This window comes from Bison bison, unplaced genomic scaffold, assembly GCF_000754665.1.
Source record: "Bison bison bison isolate TAMUID 2011002044 unplaced genomic scaffold, Bison_UMD1.0 scf7180017864077, whole genome shotgun sequence".
NCBI lineage: Eukaryota > Metazoa > Chordata > Mammalia > Artiodactyla > Bovidae > Bison > Bison bison.
The window spans coordinates 2,399,039-2,417,729 of record NW_011494649.1 but is presented as its reverse complement, the minus strand read 5'-3'; the positions used below and the strand labels follow the sequence as shown (position 1 = coordinate 2,417,729).

The following is an 18,691-nucleotide window of genomic DNA, read 5'->3' as shown; positions in this document are numbered from 1 at the left end:
CCTAGCACTAAATCCATTAAAAGTGCTGTGTGCTGGCTTCAGCGACTGGCATGCAGGAGAAGCTACACAGTGACATCATTTACGGTAGTGGGAGTGAAGGAGATAAACTCCAGGAGCAAAAGGTCCTACAAACAGAAGCAGGCAGGCCAGGCCTGAGCCTCCAGAGAAAAGAAGGGGTAGCAGCGGAGAATGTCCCTGGTGATGTATGGCCCATCAGAGGACCCTTCATCCTTCTTAACCCTCTTCCTCCTATGAGGTCTCTGGTTGCCCTGGACCTGGTCCCCTTCCTTTGCTGGGGACCCAGCTGTAGGCCACTCTGGGCACTTCTAATTGGTGGCTACTCTGGTGCCACCACCCAGCAGGCAGTGTGAGATTGGAGTGGTTGATCCAGATTCCACTAACAACATGAGGGATGGATTCTCGGCAACTCTGAGCAAACATCTGCTAGAAACAAAATCATATTCATTGCTTAGATTCTTTAGCAATCTTGTTAATATAGTACCCTATTTCAGCTAAACTGTGAGTTTAGATCATCTTTTCTAGTTGGTCTGGGGGCCTAACCATTATGTATAACTTGGTTTCTGAAGGAAAATACATTCCAGGTTGCAAACAACCAACCGACAGTTCTGCACTATGCTCTGCCTATAAGTTGGGGTTCTGCACTAGCTTATAAATTGGGGACTGCCTATGATTAACAAGACTGAATTTCTTTCCTGTACATATGCTGCTGTCCTCACTTCCAGTAAGTACCATGAAGGAAATTAGGGATTTGCAGTGTGCTATGTTATTACAACTAGATAACAGTTCATACCCCAAAGCATGAACCTAGCACTGTTCACTGGTGCTGAGATCCCATCTACCCAAGGAAAGCGTGCTGCTCCCAAAGGCTTAAGGTATAAAATTCATTAGTCTACTCACATAGCAGAAAAACTTGTACAGCACTTGACTGTGTGATTTAAATTCTACCTAACATCTGTGGTACATGTATTTTTGGCTACAGGTTCACTACTCTGAACAAGAAGAATAAGAACAGTACACTTTACAGCTGCTGCTGCTGCTGCTAAGTCGCTTCAGTCGTGTCCGACTCTGTGCGATCCCAGAGACGGCAGCCCACCAGGCTCCACTGTCTCTGGGATTCTCCAGGCAAGAACACTGGAGTGGGTTGCCACTTCCTTCTCCAATGCAGGAAAGTGAAAAGTGAAAGTGAAGTCGCTCAGTCATATCCGACTCTTAGCGACCCCATGGACTGCAAATGATGAAATTAATCACTGACAAATTACAGTAGGGTCTATTATATTCAGTCAACAATAAACTTAAATAAACGTACAAAGGTTTTAAAACCCTGTAGTAGTGCAGACATCAACAAGTGCCTCCTCTAAATAAGCATATTTTAAGTAATAAAAAAAAAATCCCATTCTGACACATAAAATCCAGACATCCAAAAATATCATTACACATCCCAAGCCTCCTCTAAATAAGCATATTTTAAATAATTTAAAAAATCCCCTGTTCTGACACATAAATTCCAAAGATCCAAAAATATCACTATACATCCCAAGAGCTAATGATAATCTTCTAAACTGTATGGGCAGAAAGTGAATTTTTATAAGTTAATGAAGAAAATGGGAAGTAGCCTAATATAGCTTGCAAATGAAATTTGTATTTTTTTAATGGAGGGTCATTCACTATCTAGCTATTACATGATTGGGTGTCCCCGGACAAGCTCCAAGGGCCAGGCATCTTGTTTGGTTGAGTTTCTCTTCTGCTTATCTATGGAAGACTGCTGAGAAGGACAGAAATGGCTGTGGGTTTCACTGGGTTAGGAATTTATACATAGGTAGGTACTCATTTCTAAATACCTGAACTCTAATCTCTGTGGATGTAATTCTGGAGCATGACATTAGAACCTATGATGATACTACTAAGACAGGCAGAAAATAATCTTTCCTTTTCCCCCAAGAGGGTCAGGAATGATCCTGATGCTTGCTTTCTGTATGGGATATTAGTCTGTAAAGGGGAGGGGACAGTTCCGTGTTACTCCTGGTAAATATGGAGGCCTCCAGGGATCTCAGTGCGGGAGGAACAGAGCCCAGAGTTAAGTGCCTCAAAACTCTGCCAAGAGCCTATGGTTAGAGGCTACTTATCTCTGGATAAGAAATCTGTTCAGTGAACTGACATGTTTGTTGAATTCAACCAGGATGTAGATATAACACAAGCCCTGTTTCAAGAGACTAGCTCACAGGGTCACATGCTTCTCATTGTGTGATACAGACAATCCACGCACAGGCGATGGCCCAGCACAGGGGGAATGTGGTACTGGGTTTCTATCCTGTCCCCAGTGCCTTTTCAAGCTACCGTGCCCCATACTTCTCTGCTTTTACAGTCTCTCGGGAATTTCCTTCACTGGCTTTTAGGAGAGGGGCTGGGGTAAGAGTGTCAGCAACTCTGTCCCCTATGTGGGTCACATCAGGTGGGCAATGACAGCCCATCCTTGACCAGGGATGAGGAGAGGGATAGCACTGCCACCAAAGTCCCCATCTTGGGGGAGAAAGGTACACAGTGCTTTCATCACACGCTGTCCTCAAAATCATCTCTGAAGGCTCTTTTTTCAAGACTGGATGGATGGCTAGTAGAGAAGAAATAGGAATGAGGCTTATTTAAGGTACAAAAATCTTGTATTTGCAATAACCTAAATTTATAGATACAAAGTGTTAGTCACTCAGTTGTGTTCACCTCTTTGCAACCTCATGGACTATAGTCCACCAGACTCCTCTGTCCATGGACTTCTCCAGGCAAGAATACTGGAGTGGGTAGCCATTCCCTTCTCCAGGGGATCGTCCCAACCCAGAGATGGAACCAGGGTCTTCTGCACTGCAGGCAGATTGGGTTCCCTTGGTGGCTCAGACAGTAAGGAATCTGCCTGCAATGCAGGAGACACCAGTTCGATCCCTGGGTCGGGAAGATCCCCTAGAGAAGGGAATGGCTACCCACTCCAGTCTTCTTGCCTGGAGAAGTCCATGAACAGAGGAGCCTGGCCGGCTACAGTTCATGAGGTTGCAAAGAGGTGGACACAATTGAGCAACTAACACTTTCACTTTCATAGATATAAAACAAATTTTTTAAAGACCCCCCTAAAGTACCTAATATAAAACAGGACTTACTTTCCCTAGATCATCCTTGGTTAGATACACATGATTTTCTGTGCAAAAAGCTGATGGACATGAGTAGAAGCTGCTGGGTTTATAATTTAAGACAATGTTTTTCCCCCTTCAACAATACAGATGTTGGGCTGAAGGTTATCTGCATCTGAAAAATATTTCCTCATACATTTTGGACAATCTTTTTGTAGGACTTTTGTTTCTCAATTTGTTATAAAGGTGTCGTGGGTCTTCCCCAACAAAGGCTGACTCAGATTATATAGAGTAACTTTGACACAAAGAGGGAAACAAAACTTCATTTGCTAGATAACCCAGATGTGTAGTTCAGTATATTTACCAAGGTAAGAATCATTCCCACCCCTTTCTGAGCTGAGAACACTCACCAGAGAAGGTCTCTGCACAGAGTGGATGGAATGCCAGCGAGGCCATGAGCTGCTGAAGCTCGCCTGCCAGGTGATCAGAACTGCCTCAAATATTGGGCATTCTCTGATCCAACAAGGGTATGTGCCCTGTGACTCTCATCTGATTATCCCTATGTGCTATTTTAACCAAAATAGGCAAATTATTTACGAAACCATTTTTTTCTGTAAAGCAAAATAAATATATACAATTCAAGATTCTTTTCTCTGCTAAAAAGGTACAGATATAAGCTGAACATCAGTAGGAAAATTATTTCAGAATCTGGATGTACAATAAATAAACATGATGGATGATCACGTCTTCAGAGTTCTAAGATGATGAAATCACAAAAAAATAGAGTTAGTAGAGTGAAAAACAATCAACTGTGAAAAGTACTGGAAAATATGATTGCATGAAATTTGGAACCAAAAAAATCGACAATCTTAAAATTGATCCCCAATCCTGGAGAAGGATGAACCATGATAGAAACAGGTCTCTTGTTTTGCTACCAAAGTATTATTTCATTGTGTATCTTGTAAATTTCTGTTTGCTTCTGTAAACTTGCAGAGGAAGTGATGAAGTGTTGCTGATGCGTGATAACTTGACTGCTTTTCTCAGCTGGTCTCAGTGGCCTTCGTCACCACTTGATGAGTAGGCCCAGTCGTAGATGACCAAGGGAATGCTTACCAGGGAAAACAACACTCCCAGACCCAAGAAAAGGGCAGCCTGGAGTAACAGAAAGGCAAGGGTTATTTTCAGGGAAGCAAACATTTCCCATGTATACCCGGGAAAAACAAAAATGATTTCCCTCTCTTTTCATGTCCCCTCATATTTTATTTGGTTGGTTACATCTATTACTGAACTGTGAGATTCTTTCTAAAGTTGTGTGTACCTGATTCTCCAAGGATGGGCAACTAAGAAAAACTAGCTGTGCACAACCATCCTCTGTATTCTGCTCTTTGACTTCATGGAACGAAGGAAAAAGATCATCCTTCGACAACATACAGGTCATGTCATCAGCCAGCCTAGTTTATCACTGGCAGGTAAACATTTCTGTTTGAAAAAGTGTTAAAAGGATATCTAAAAGCAGAGTAGATTTGATCAAGTGAGACAGGAAATGAGTATACAAAATTAAGTGCTTTCAAGGGTTGATGAAGGCCCAGGGGGCAGGTTACTAAATCTAAAATCTGGAGAACACAAGCTTTTAAATTGTTTGGTGTTCAGAGTTTCCAATGAGAGCTGAAATTCATGGAGAAGGATGAAGTGTCAAGACAGCCAGGGCGGGCTAGACTGGAGTCTGGAGGAGGAGACAGAGTTATGGGAAGGGGAGGGGGTGGAGAGTGGGGTTGAGAGGGTTGCATCCAGGCTCACCATCAGCGGTCTGGTGTAACTCCCAGTGAGCCCCTACATAGACTGGATCTCTTGTTTAATGCTATTTGGTAGATCCTCCCAGTGGTTTTATAACAGGAGCAAGGTTGGAGAGGGCCAGAGATTGGTGATCAGTAGGTCTCCACCACTGTCAGATTGAATCTTAAGCTTACTGCCAAAATTTAGTCAAAAACCTCCCCAAAAAACAAAAGTTTGGGACCAGAAGACGGCTCCTTCCTCTCTATCCTCATGAAGCCCCCACTGGTCAGATTTAGAAGGATTTGAGATTTACGGCTTTAGAGATAGTCCTTTTGGGGAAGCAGATGCTCCGGTGGCATCAACGATGCTTCCTCTAAATACACAGGGATGTTCCCCCGTGCCTACGCCCCTCACTGGGGTCTGCTGACTCAGGTAACGTTTGTGATTGGAGTGCTCACACTATCTGGGAGTGCGGCTGAGAAGCCTTCTCCGAGGCCAAACATAATGGTGCTCCAGAAGGTACTCATGTAGCAGCCACTTCACCCCTGCTTCCCTCACTGTCTCCAAGTGCACCACCTTCAAGATGCCCTTGAACTTCGCCAGACCTGGAAACAAGAATTCCAATATAGAGAGGTAGTTTCTGAATCCAGGTCTGTTGCTCCAAAGCATTTCTGTCAAATTATAAAAAGACTCAATGCTAACTCAGCTGTTTCAATTAAGGCACTGCAGGTTCCCTGGGCTGAAGGATGGAGTTACAGGACCAGGGACTATACAGAAACAGTGGACTGCAGAAAATTTTTGAGTCCCTTTCCACTTCAGATCTTGCTAATGACAAGGCATCACCTGGAGAGACACAGGATGATCAATGTCTAATTTCTTGGCTGGCCACTCTGACACAAAAGGAGCAGAACCTGAAGATGTTTTGAGGGAATGGAGAAGATCCTGATATGACATTTCAAATCTCCCAAATGGGCAAACACTAGTATGGTTGCCTCCTTCTGAGGTCACTGTAAGTACTAGATGATGGAGATGGACTATTTACCTGGCATAGTTCAATGAAAACAAACCAGAAAAATGAGAGTGGCTGGCATGAGACATACCCAAATTTGTTGAGTTCCCTTGTCTCCATCTTGGCTTGTGATTTTTAAATAAAGAGATGAAGGAAGAATGAAAATAAGCATATTAGCAGATGTAACGCCTGGAAAATAAGAAAAATCGAGGTTATCATTGTGAAAGTTTAACTTTCTAAACAGCTATCATAGAATAAGCAGCAGGTCAGAAAGCCATACCAACGACTCCAAAAATATCCTTCATGGAGGGTATGAAGATCACCAACAAGTTGATAATAACCAGGAGTAGGATGGTCACCAAGACATGACGACATAAATTAAATTTTGTTTTCTTAGCCAGTTCAAATAAAGAAGATCGAACCTGCAGAAAAAGAAAGCAAAAGGTCCTGTCATGCCTCCAGCTTGATGCCTTTCGTGTTTCTCATCAGTTATGGACGGACTGGGGCGTAGGCATTTGGACATGGTCAGTCCACACCTCGTGAGTTTATAGATGGCTTAAACGTCTGACAAACCAGGGGGCTGGACATAAGATGGAAAGTCCTTTTCTTTATGAGTAGGTAGTTTTCTTTTGCAGGGGGCGGGGGGTGGGGGACAGTTTCTATTTAATCTGTGACTGAGCACTCTCTTCTGGTCCTTCTATATTGCCCTGTCTTGGATGACTGGGATTCAAATAGTCTACCTACATTTCTCTGTAAGGAAGAGGGATAGACTAATCAGAACTGACTCATCCGTCAGAAAACTATCCTAACTCACTGATACCACTTTCTTTCCAAAGACCTTTGAGATCCTTCCCTGAGGCAGTTTCAATGATGCAGGAATTCCCCACAGCAGCCTTGATCTGCAAGTGGCTCCTGAAGGCAGCACGGAAGAGGAGCCCTCAGCTTTTAGTCAGGTTGCACTGAGGCCTTTTACTCACCGTGAAAAATAACACGGGCACGGTGAGGATGACGGCCATGATGACTGCCAGCCGTACCGTCAGGATAAGGATGTCGTTCTTGCTCTGGTACTTGTGGAGGAGGTCGGACTGCACGCTTTCTAAAATGAGGCGGAATGTGAAAAGGCATTAAAACAAGACAAAAGAATTATCATGGAGTGATGGGTTTCCTGAACCACAAAGGATCTGTAAACTAAAGAAGGCAAGGAAAGCAATGCTCTGGGAACTGAAGTGTCTATTCAACAATTTATAAAGTTGGAGAGCAAAGTCCCCCATGTGAGACATGCCCCACCTGTCCATACCTGCAGCAAAAAGGAGTGTAAGAGTAATCACCAGAAATTACACAGAGTGTAATTTACACTAAACTAAACCTAGGAGTGAGCTGAGGTTAGGCATACCATATGGCTGAAACACAAAGCCCTTCTTCATCTAGATTCTCTTCAACTTGGTGCCACTCATCCAACAATGCCCATCAGCCTCAGTCTCGCTGAGTGGGCTGCAGGCCACCTCCAGCCTCTTTCAAAGACTTCTGTTATCACTCAACGTCCAAGCAGAAGTGCCCATGGAACTTCACTGCTGCAAGGAACGCATTCTCCTCTTCCAGATACGTTTTCCTCATAAAGCTTATATACCACTTTGAACTTTTTCTTAACACTGAACTTTAGAAAGTGTCACTTCAAAGACAAGCAAAGCTAGAAAAGCAGTCATTGAGCAAGAAAAAGCTCACTCCTGCCCTTTTTTAAAGAATAATTGCTGTTTTTTAAATATTTATTTTTGTTTATTTATTTGACTATGTCAGGTCTTAGTTGCTATGTGTAGAATCTTTAGTTGTGGCATGTGGGACTTAGTTCCCAGACCAGGGATCAAACCCAGGCCCCCTTCATTGGGAGCATGGAGTCTTAGCCACTGGACCACCGAGGAAGGTCCACTCCTGTTTTTTTTTTAATCAATGACTATACAGCAGTTAGTTGTAATTTGGATGTGCTCTGGAGAGGAGCTAAGCTCAAGGTCCTTCTACTCTGCCATTTTGTCTCCAACTCAAAAATCCACTCCTTTGACAAGAGATAGTTCCCTTCCCATCTCAAGGTTCAGGGTGTGGAATTCCAGTTCCATTTAACAGTCTGGGCCAGAGATAGGTCTCAATTTTAGAAAAAGGATCCTAGATTATAATAAAAATCTCCTTAGTTCTAATTTCCTTGATTCAAAATTCATAACCATCTAAAAGTAGCTGAGCTTTATTTCTCGCTGCCGTCTCTGGGGTCGCACAGAGTCGGACACGACTGAAGCGACTTAGCAGCAGCATCAGCAGCAGCAAGAGTATTGAAAGGTTTTGATATTCTATTCTATGTGGGAAAAAAATGGATTTGCCACAAAAAAATCATAGCTTAAACAAGGCAACAGTGAGACCAGTCAACTAATATTAGGCTCTCTCTCTCTCTCTTTCCCTCCCTTTACCCACCCCCAAGCCCTGCAACTCTTCAGGAAACTTGAGAACACCGTCTTTATGCAGAAATTAAATGTGGTATTTATGAATTCATTAAACAATGCTCTTCTCCATTGCTTGTGAAAATGGTAATTAGGGAATTCCCTGAAGGTCCAGCGGTTAGGAGTCAGTGCTTTCACTACCAAAGGCTGGGTTCAATCTCTGGTGGGGGAACTACGGTCTCACAAGCTGTGAGGCTTGTGGTAATGGTAATAATACAACTGTATAATCAGGGAAGCCTTTCCAGGCCGAATTAATCATCTCAAATGTGTTTAAATTTTGAGACATTTGTGTTTATGAAAAAAAGTGCCCCCAAGAAATGTTATTTCATAGAGAATGTAATGTGAAATTTACGTATTCAAATTTAAAACAGCTCCCAAACTGTAATGACAATGAAAGATGTTAAATAAAATTGCAGGATGATTGGAATAGAAGAGGATGAAGGAGCAGTAAGGTAGACTATTCATACAGGGTCAATAAAAGTTACAAATGAAACTTTGTTCTTTTTCAGATTTCATTTAACTCTGTCATTGCTTCATATTAAAGCAAAGCTCCACCTGCTGCTGAACAATCAGGTGTTTTATTATTAATTAACGCACAGTGTCATGAGTGTAGCACTCTACTCTTTCTCACTTTCCAAATCTATCTCTGTCTCTCTTTTCTATTAATGGAAAATGACCCAGTTCACAACAGCAATTAGGAAAGCCTTCACTGATACAGTTCTAAACCTTCCTTAGTAAAGGTGACATGCTTATAAAATGCATTTTTTTTAAGGACAGTATTAGGAGAAAAAATTATGGTAATTATTCTATTGCATAGTCAGCATGAATATGTAAAGGAACCATAGCCATTTGCTTTAAGCAGAAGAAAAGATCAGTAAAATCAATGGATAGATTTGTTGCTTTTGGGGGTTATCACATTGAAATATCAGTACATATTTTGATACTGATTTTTACTAATTTACTTACTAATACCTATATTTAGGTACTGACAGAAGGTACTTACCATAGAATGTCAAGTAGCCAAAAATGGCAGTCAAGAAATACATAACAAACATGGCGAAAAAGGAGATATTTGAAACCATCTGCATCTTTTTCTGTGATCGACTAAAAACAAAGAAAAAGAAATTTGAAAAATTAAAAACCATGTTATTGAATGTAAACACAAATATTAACCCTGAAGAATGGAACTTAACTTTCTTTCTAACAGGCTTGGGCTGACTTGAGCTGCTATAATCACCCCCAGTAATTACAGCAAATATGCCAGTTTCCAATAACTTTCTTTACACTGATTGGGTATTGAGAGAGAAAGAGCCATGGAACAAACAATGCCTTGAATGTTCTTCCTCATTCTTTTGGAAGAATATTGAGTTCTCATCTGAAGGGCAGAGAGTGTTTTTTTAACATTTGTTTGATACTATCTCCACACTCAGGACGCACAGGAAAAAGGCAGAATAAGTTCCAATGCTGTTTCCTTGGCTCCAGAGATCAGGCACTGAGCTAGAATTTGACTGGGAGTTCTGTCACTAAAGCTGCTATTTAAGGTCTGATTCTCCCATTGAATAGCCTCAGGGAGGGTTTCCCAGGTGGCTCAGTGGGTAAAGAATTCACCTGCAATGCAGGAGATACTGGTTCCATCCCTGGGTCGGGAAGATCCCCTGGAGGAGGGCATGGCCACCCGCTCCAGTATTCTTGTCTGGAAAATCCCATAGACAGAGAAGCCTGCAGACTGAAGTCCACGGGGATGCAAGGAGTCAGACTTGACTGAAGCGACTAAGCACGCATGCACTCACACAGCCTCAGGGAAGCCTGTATGTCTTCACAGCAATGAGTGCCCAGAAACTCACAGCTGGGATAATGAAACACTCTCTCTTTCTCTCCTAGGTCAAGTTTATCTTGGGAGTTTGCATGAACCTCTAAGTTTCTTTAGCTGCCCAAACAATTAATCTCCAAGACTTGTACTCAAGAGTAGGCCACCAAGAAGCAGGACATTTGACTGTGTCATAACAGGAAGTATGGAACACAAGACAAATTGAGAAGTACCCACATAAGACAACTACAAACTAAAAGCAGAACTATTAAGTTTAAAAGATGCCAAAGATATCTTTTAATTATCTTATGTTTAAATATCTTAAATATAAGATCATAAAGTAGGACTAATGTATGCAAAGATAGGTAGATGTAAATACTTCAAAACTTAGTCATGAATCAATTTAAAATGAAAGAGGAACAATCATGAGTGAATTCAATCCTGAGTAACATCATCTTTCTTTCAAAATGGAAATAGATAACTATATTGTATATCTTTTCTGAGCTTAAGACTATGCCATGATGCCTATTTCAAGAAACAAGAAAAATGTCAATCTACCCTGACACCTAAAGAAACTAGAAAAAGAAGAACAAAGTCCAAAGTCAGTATAAGAAAGGAAATAAAAATGAGTGGAATAAATAAAATAGAAACTAAAAAGATAACAGAAAGGATCAATGAAACTAAGAACTGATTCTTTGAAAAGACAAACACAATTGACAAACCTTTAGCTAGGCTTACAGAGAAAAAAAGACAGAAGGCCCTGATAAATAAAATCAGACACAGAAGAGAGTAAGTACCAACAGACACCATCGAAATACAAGAGACTACAAGGGAGTATTATGAAAGTTATATGCCAACACACTGGACAACCTAGAAGAAACGGACAAACGCTTAGAATCATATAACCTTTCAAGACTGAATCATGAAGAAACGGAAAATATGAATAGACCCATCACTAGTACAGAGACTGAAGCGGTCTTCAAAAACCTCTGGAAGAACAGAAGTCTAGGACCAGAGGACTTCACTGGTGAATTCTACCAAACATTCAAAGATTTAATACCTATCCTTTGCAAACTCTTCCAAAAATCTGAAGAGGAGGGAATGGTTCGTAACATGTTATGAGGCCAAAATCTTTGTGATACCAAAACCAGACAAAGAAAACACAAAAAAGGAAAATTGCTGGCTAATATCTCTGATGAATATAGATGTAAAAATCCTCAACAAAATATCAGCAATGACAAACTGACAGCAAACATCACTCTAAATGATGAAAAATGGAAGCTATCCCTCTAAAATGAGGAAGAGGACAAGGATGCCCACTCTTACCACTCTTATTCAGCCTAATAGCAGAAGTCCTAGCCAGAGCAATTAGGGAAGAAAAAAAATAAAAAGCATCCAAATTGGAAAGAAGAAAGTAAAACTGTCACTATTTGCAGGTGACATATTTTATACACCGAAAACCCTGAAGACTCCACCAAAAAACTATTAGAGATAATAAACAAGTACAGTAAAGTTGCAAGGTACAAAAATCACACAAAAATCTGCCATGTTTCTATATGCTAACAATGAGAGAACAGAAAGAGAAATTAAGAAAACAATCCACTTATAAATGCAACAAAAAGAATAAAATATCTAGGAGTAAATTTACAAGGATGTAGCTACAGAGAATAGAGTCGTGGTTACCAGCAGGGAAAGGGAAGAGGGAGGACGAAATGGGTAAAGGAGATCCACTGTATGGTGACGGATGGAAACTATATTTTTGTGAGCAGGACGTAGTGTGTATGGAAGTAGAAATATCAGGTTGTACACATGAAACCTATATAAGTTGTAAACCAGTTATCTCAAAAAAGAGACTATGACATGATAAATATTTTTATGTAGAAAGTCTGATAATAAGAGAGGCTAAGAAGAGAACCCATTAGGGAATTCATAAGCAGTCCTTCCATTTTCTTTAGAAGAGCAATCAAAAACAAATCCATAATCACTGTAATAGTTGAAAATGAACAACAATATTCTTCTGTCCAGTTTGTGGTCTTAACATTCATTTCTTCATGCCTGTTTTACCAGCCTCCAACTAAACCAAAAGGCAAATCATATACAATGTATTCAGTGGTTCACAGATGAATCTGAAGATTACCATTATTCATTTGCAAACTAATCACAAGTGATATAAAGCAACACAAACACTTGAACTCTCTTGAGTAACACAGTATTTGAAAAACCAAATTAATAAGAAAAAGCCCACATAATAAATGCTTTTTATACATTTATGGACAAAATATACTGCAGGTTTGTGTCTTGCTCAAGAATGACAAAGTAAATGTTGAAGCTGGGCTATGGAAGTTCATGATATGAGTCCATTTATTTTGATATAGCACTTGCCTATTAATGAGGGGCTGTAAAATGATTCAGTTTGAAAAAAAAAATTAAACAAATCTCTTACTCTTTAAGTTCACTGTAAATTGGCAGGACCGACGGGTGGCAGACAAAAGCAAACGCAATTGTTGGTAAAGCATACACGGTCTATTTGGGAGGAAAAAATAAACGTTACGGAAAGGCATTTTTACCATAAAAACTGTATTGCTCCAGTATTTCTGAGCTGTCTTTTTATCTGACAGCCCTTCAGAATCCTTGGATTATTTGGTTATTAGGGGAGCTTTGGTATCTAAAATAGGAGCAGCTTTTCTAAGACAGCTTATCTAGCTTGAGCCATTATGCACTTGGCAGAGAGGGGTTTTACAGCCAGGCTCACCTACGCTGTATTTTACGTTCCCCAGGTGTTGCATCACCTGTATTAATGTGACACTAGCTGGTTACAAGCACTTTCCTCTGTTATTTCAGTGAGTCCCCACAATCCTGAGACAGACCAGCACTGTTCTCCTGGCTCCCTCCAAGACAGGCAAGGCAACACAGCCAGAACATGCACCTTCGTTTCACTGCTCTCTGCTTTATAAGGGGTGCATCAGTCAGACTTAAATATGGATCTAAAAAGAAAATGACTTTCTTAAAAGAAAACTACTTCACTACTTTAGGGTACCTTTCAGGGTTTAAAGATAGCAGGTGACAGATCAAACTAAATTAGTTTAATAGAAAAAGATAATTCAATATAGTAACTTCTTATGCAAAAAGAAGCTGGCAGAGAAGGGAAAAGTAACACTTCTCATGCTATAATTTTGCCCAAGCAAGGTATCAGGCACATTCTAAGAAACCCTGTAAGATACACAACAGAGTCATCATTTTACAAATGGGGTTGACAATTTGCCTGAGAATTCAAATCCAAGCCTGACTGTCTCCATAGTCTACCCTTCCCCAATACGTCGTATGAATGTTCCTGAAGTGCCAATTTGTGGTGGGGTCTATATTTCAACTGTGCAAGCTGGGGAAGTTTGAGGTGTTCCTTTCTGTCAGCACGAGACAGAAGCAGTGAGCTGTGGGATGGGGATGGGTGGGAGGGGGGCTCAAACGGAAGGGGTAGACACATATCAGGACTGATTCAAGTTGTACGGCAGAAATCCACACAACATTGTAAAGGAAGTATCCTCCTACTAAAAAATTAGTTTTAAGAAAAGAAGAAACAGTGGGCTAAGGATGTTATTAATTTGTTTTTAAAGAACTATAAGAAATAGCAGAGCTGAGATAATTGTGCAGAAAGAGCTTTTCACAGAGAATACTTTAGGTTGTCCTACACTAAACTGGGTAAAGGGGAGCATGAAGTACACCATCTGTATATTTCTTCAAGGTCATTAAATGGACTGTGGCATTTGAAACCTGTGGTACTCTGTTCCTTTGAGAATCAATGCATCAAAGACAGTTTAATTAAAACAAGTTTAAGAAACACAATGTCCTTTGTAAAAACACCCCTATTTTTATATCTAAAGGACAAGAAACTTACCTTTGAATTAAAGGTAACATATTTTGGCGTACACATGTCCGGATTTGTTGAATTAGGAATTGTTGAATTTAGCTCTGGAACAGAACAGGTAATTTTAAATTTCTTGTAGATAACCTGGCATTAAAAAAAAAAAGGAGAAACAATCAAACTTTGTCAAATAAAGCCCAGTAATGCATAATTATTACGTAGCATCGTACTATGGCAAAACCAGGCCAACCATTTCAACCAGCACTTACCACAATTAGGAAAAAAACCATACAGCTCAAGGAAAATCCACTAGTATAGCCAAGATAACCTAAAAAGAGTTTAAAGAATTATTATTTTATCCATCACCTCTTTCAATGCATTATTTCAAGCACAGTTTAGGGTTCCAATAATATCCATACATGCTAATATGAATATAAGATTTTCTATTTGATAGGGCTATCTTATTTGGCAAAAAATGGTGACTTTAAATTAAAACAATACAGTAGTATGTGCTTTGATTCCAGTTCTTCCTGACACACTAGAGAATGCAGATTTTCAGAGTCCAGGGGAAAAGAGCCTCCCAAATTTGGCTATAGGTCTCTGCTGCCGTATTCTAATGAATTCCTATAGCCAAATCCATTTACTCCTTGATCCACTCAATAGTTCTTGATTACGTACCCATTGTGTACATACTGAATATGCACAGAAGAGATGAAGTGATTTCTAGGGATAAACTGAGCACCCAAGGCACTCGACCTTGTTCCCCTTAGAATGCCTGGGAGATCTCTGAGCACCATAAGCTCCAGAAAGGCAGAGTTAAGTGGTCTCTGGGGGCTGCACGGTGCTCACCTCTGGGGGAGAAGAGTCCTTCTCCACTAGCATGAAAAAGAGCTATGTATACACAGAAAAGCTTAAACAGAGACTCAGAAACCAGAAAATTAAGTAGCTTTAAAGAAAAAATCCACTTATAGGTCTAAAAGAACAGCTACAGAGGTGTGGTAAGAACTTGAGATGTCTGCCTCGAATGAGCCCAGAATTATAAGGAAATGCATTTCAGTGGCATTGGACTGGATAGAGGTCTGGCTGCATTATTTCACACATGAAATTTTCATAACATCAGGGATTCTTGTCTCCAAATATAAGCACACATGCAAAAATGTCAAAGCCAAGTGGATATGGCTTAGTGATCATCTACCACTTTTCACTTCTCTCTCTCCCTTCAGTGAGGCAAATCATTGAGACTGGTTAGACTCTGATCGTTTAAGACTGATTCATAATATCAATTTTTGCCTGTTCAGTACTCAGTCCTGACTGACTCTTTGCAACCCCATGGACTGCCAGGCTTCCCTGTCCTTCACCATCTCCTGGAGCTTGCTCAAACTCATGTCCGTTGAGTTGGGGATGCCATCCACCCATCTTGTCCTCTGTGGTCCCCTTCTCCTCTGGGTAAAAATATAAGCCACTTTCTGTCTTGGTATTAGCTATGAAGTTCTGTCCATCTAAACAATCAGAATGTGTAAGACCTTCTATGAGGAGAATTCCATTTTTTGGACTTTGGGCTTTTAGACAGAGCATTTTCTGCTGCTGGCCCCAGGACCCCCTTTACCCTTCCATGGCTTAGAAGAGGGACTGCTTACAAAGTCACATATGAGCCAGTGTTTTTAATCCCCTATTAAAGTCATGCCTCATTAATACTTACAATTTATTATTCAATCTTTACCCTGCAAGTCAAAGTAGGGAGCAAAGTTGTTTGTTTTTATTAGGTTTCTGATTCATCTGAGTGCTATAGAGACTGTGATACAAGCAAGATCTTACCTAAGTTCTTCAAGAGACACAGAGGGAGAATTATGCCAAAGGTAACTATCACCACCAGCAGGCGGCCATCCACGTACCAGGCTCTGGAAGGCATTGAAGCAGATAGCCATATTTTCTTAGAAAGCGACTTTTTTTTCTCACAAGGAAAATTTCACAGTATTTTTAAAAATTAAAAAAAATTTTTTTTAAATGGTAATTATTATTCGATTTTATCCAAACACTTTAAGCCAACCACTAATCATTTACTATCATCTGTCTCTCCATGTGACCGAGGAAGAGATACTTCTTTCCCCCTGCTCTCCCCCACTGGCTATGTGTGCCATTCCTCTGAATTATTTATATGACTTCAAAGCTGAATGCACACATTACGTTTTGTCAAATTACAACTTGTCTTATCAATTATTTAAAGAGAAAGTTCCTTTTTGCTTGGCTTGGTGAATATCGTCAAAAAATAAGTCACCACAGGTAGGCATTGCTTACTCCCTAATCGCTTGTATTTGACCTTGAATCCTGATGCTAGAACACTAGGCACTCTGGTTTCTACAATTCTCCCTTGAAAGAAGACAGAGAAACTAAGACTAACAAGAACTGTTGAACAAGAGGTAGTCAAAACACAGCAGTGTGCCAAATGCAGAGGCAACATTTTCCAAGGTTGGCTACATCTTTAACGAGGTTGGCTCATGTCAATTCTGCTCCCAAAATGTTCTGTCTCTTCTTTAAGGAAGAATTTTGGGTCTTAATTTTGCATGTTCTATTTCTGCATTAGAAATACTCCATATCTGTTCTATTTCAGAGAAACTAGATGTCGATTTCAAGCTCTTGGGAAGTTGCAGGACTTAGCGTCTATAGCACGGCTGATGAATCTATCTTTTAAATGCTCAGATTCAAACGGTTCTCCTTGCTTCCTTCATTTATAAACCCCTAGAAACAACAAACCAAGAAAAAACAGCCTAGGGAAAATTCTGTTCCTGCAGTCTTCATAAAACAAAAACTTAGGTTATTAGCCCTCATTTCAATTAAAAACATTTTAGTTATCTTTTAAACAACAGTCTAACTTACGAAAATTCCTCTTCTTTTCCCATTAGAAATTTTATGGCAGAAGGTAGCTCATTTTTTACTATGAAGAGGTAGCTCAGCATTGCTAGAAGAAAATGAGAACATTTTTAGAAAGGAGATACCAAGGCTCATGTTGCAAGCTATACAAAGGTGACCAGACTGTCTCTAGACTAACCTTCAGTAGGACATAAAGATGGCTGTAGACACTGTCCAAGTACCCTGGTTGTAAGTGTAACTGGTTGTAAGTGACTACTGTCTCTGCTTCACTTTCATTGCACAATTTTAGCAATGAGAATTGCTAAATTGTGTTAAAATTGAATTGTGTTAAAATTCATGTGGACACCCAACCACTAAGATTAGAAAAAATAGTAATAACATTCACAACTTTAATGTATAGAAAAAACAATCTTTTTACCTCCAGTGTTCTGTAGGGAGGTGGCTCCAAAGATGACAAGTTTCCCTGTGGTACCAAAGACCTGTTCTCCCAGCTTTTCATAAACCATGCAGCCTGTTTAAAAAACCATAGATGAGAAAAGAAAAAGTGATGAGTTCCCTACATTAAAAATAGCCAAGATTTCACCATTCTCTTGAATATTCCCCAAGTTACTGTGTCTTTATCAAAAATCATATACATAGTCTTCTTGGCTTTGTAAGGATTAAGGCATTCTCATTACAAAACAAAAACAACTTGTTGACTTTTAAAAATGTCAGACATGAGCACCATTTTTTTTTTTCAGGTTGGCTACGAAACATTACAAGTAAATGATTAGGTCATAAGCCTTATTTTTATTTTAATTATCTCAAAAATTTCCCTACTTTACTTGGGGGGAAAGTCCCACTCTAATTTTATTCTCAGGTCTGGTGTATATCATTAAAATAAAAATTTGTTTTAAAAATAAAAACCCTGATGGCTGGGAAGAAAGGTTTCTTTTGAATGAATTACCTGAACTGATGAGGCTAACAAGGAATAATAATATTCCAACAATGCCTTGTGGGTTCTAAATATAATAACATAAAAACATGTAATAACCACGACATTAGAATTTTGATCTTTATTTCAGAGATTTGACACTCACAAAAAAAAGCAGCAGATAATTCTTTCGAGAGAATAATTTGGCTATAGCAAAATTCTAAAGTCTTCAACTGGCTCATCTCAACAAATACTAAAATGTTAAACCATTCATTAAAAAAATGGGTTTATGCTTCTTTTGTAACAGTTCAGCTCACATTTTTCAAAAGGTTCACAGAAAGAAATTGGGCTAGACTATAATTAAACTTCTGTTTATTCTTTCATAAGACTGATGTTTAAACTAGACAATGGTTAGATCCACAGTTTATTACAAAATGTTCCAGTTAAATGGAGTCATCTATATACAGTAATGGTTGGCCAATGTGGTTTTAGCTAACGTAAAAGTCAAAGTATTACAAACATAATCCAGTGTCCCAGGAATAGAAAATAAACACGTCAGGTATTACACTGCCCAGAGAACTTAAGGTCTTTTCACAGAGCACTGACGCCCACATCGCTTGGGAGTCACATTTTCTCCTTGGAATATGCACAAAAGAGAATGAAAGCTCTGTTTACTTTTAAAACCTCGGAGCCTATAATATAAAAGCATGGGATCCTTGGTCTGAATTTATAAACACTTGAGGAAAAACCAAGGTCTTTAAAATGAAGTCGTCTTAAACTAGAAAAGCAAGTATATTTGAGGGTTCTCTTTAAATTGCAATGTTATTTGCTTACTATTCATAACAAGCTCA

The 18,691-nt window shown here is 39.7% G+C and overlaps 1 protein-coding gene across 3 annotated transcripts in view; it reads right to left on the bottom strand.

The window, feature by feature from the left end:
- Positions 1-6: 6 nt before the first annotated feature.
- SLC38A1 (solute carrier family 38, member 1) overlaps positions 7-18,691 on the bottom strand; it is a 77,506-nt gene continuing 58,821 nt past the window's right edge. For 2 of the 3 annotated variants that reach the window (XM_010837534.1, XM_010837532.1), the window contains 11 exons: positions 17,346-17,438; positions 16,934-17,015; positions 15,875-15,957; positions 14,329-14,387; positions 14,093-14,206; positions 12,644-12,723; positions 9,397-9,497; positions 6,891-7,009; positions 6,194-6,335; positions 6,005-6,102; positions 3,056-4,283 (listed from right to left, as the gene is read on the bottom strand). In XM_010837534.1, the coding sequence (XP_010835836.1) occupies positions 4,182-4,283; positions 6,005-6,102; positions 6,194-6,335; positions 6,891-7,009; positions 9,397-9,497; positions 12,644-12,723; positions 14,093-14,206; positions 14,329-14,387; positions 15,875-15,957; positions 16,934-17,015; positions 17,346-17,438 (1,073 nt within the window). In that variant the 3' untranslated portion in view covers positions 3,056-4,181. Of the gene's footprint in view, positions 2,745-3,055; positions 4,284-6,004; positions 6,103-6,193; positions 6,336-6,890; positions 7,010-9,396; positions 9,498-12,643; positions 12,724-14,092; positions 14,207-14,328; positions 14,388-15,874; positions 15,958-16,933; positions 17,016-17,345; positions 17,439-18,691 lie in introns of those variants that run through there. The other variant, XR_825077.1, reaches the window with a different exon arrangement.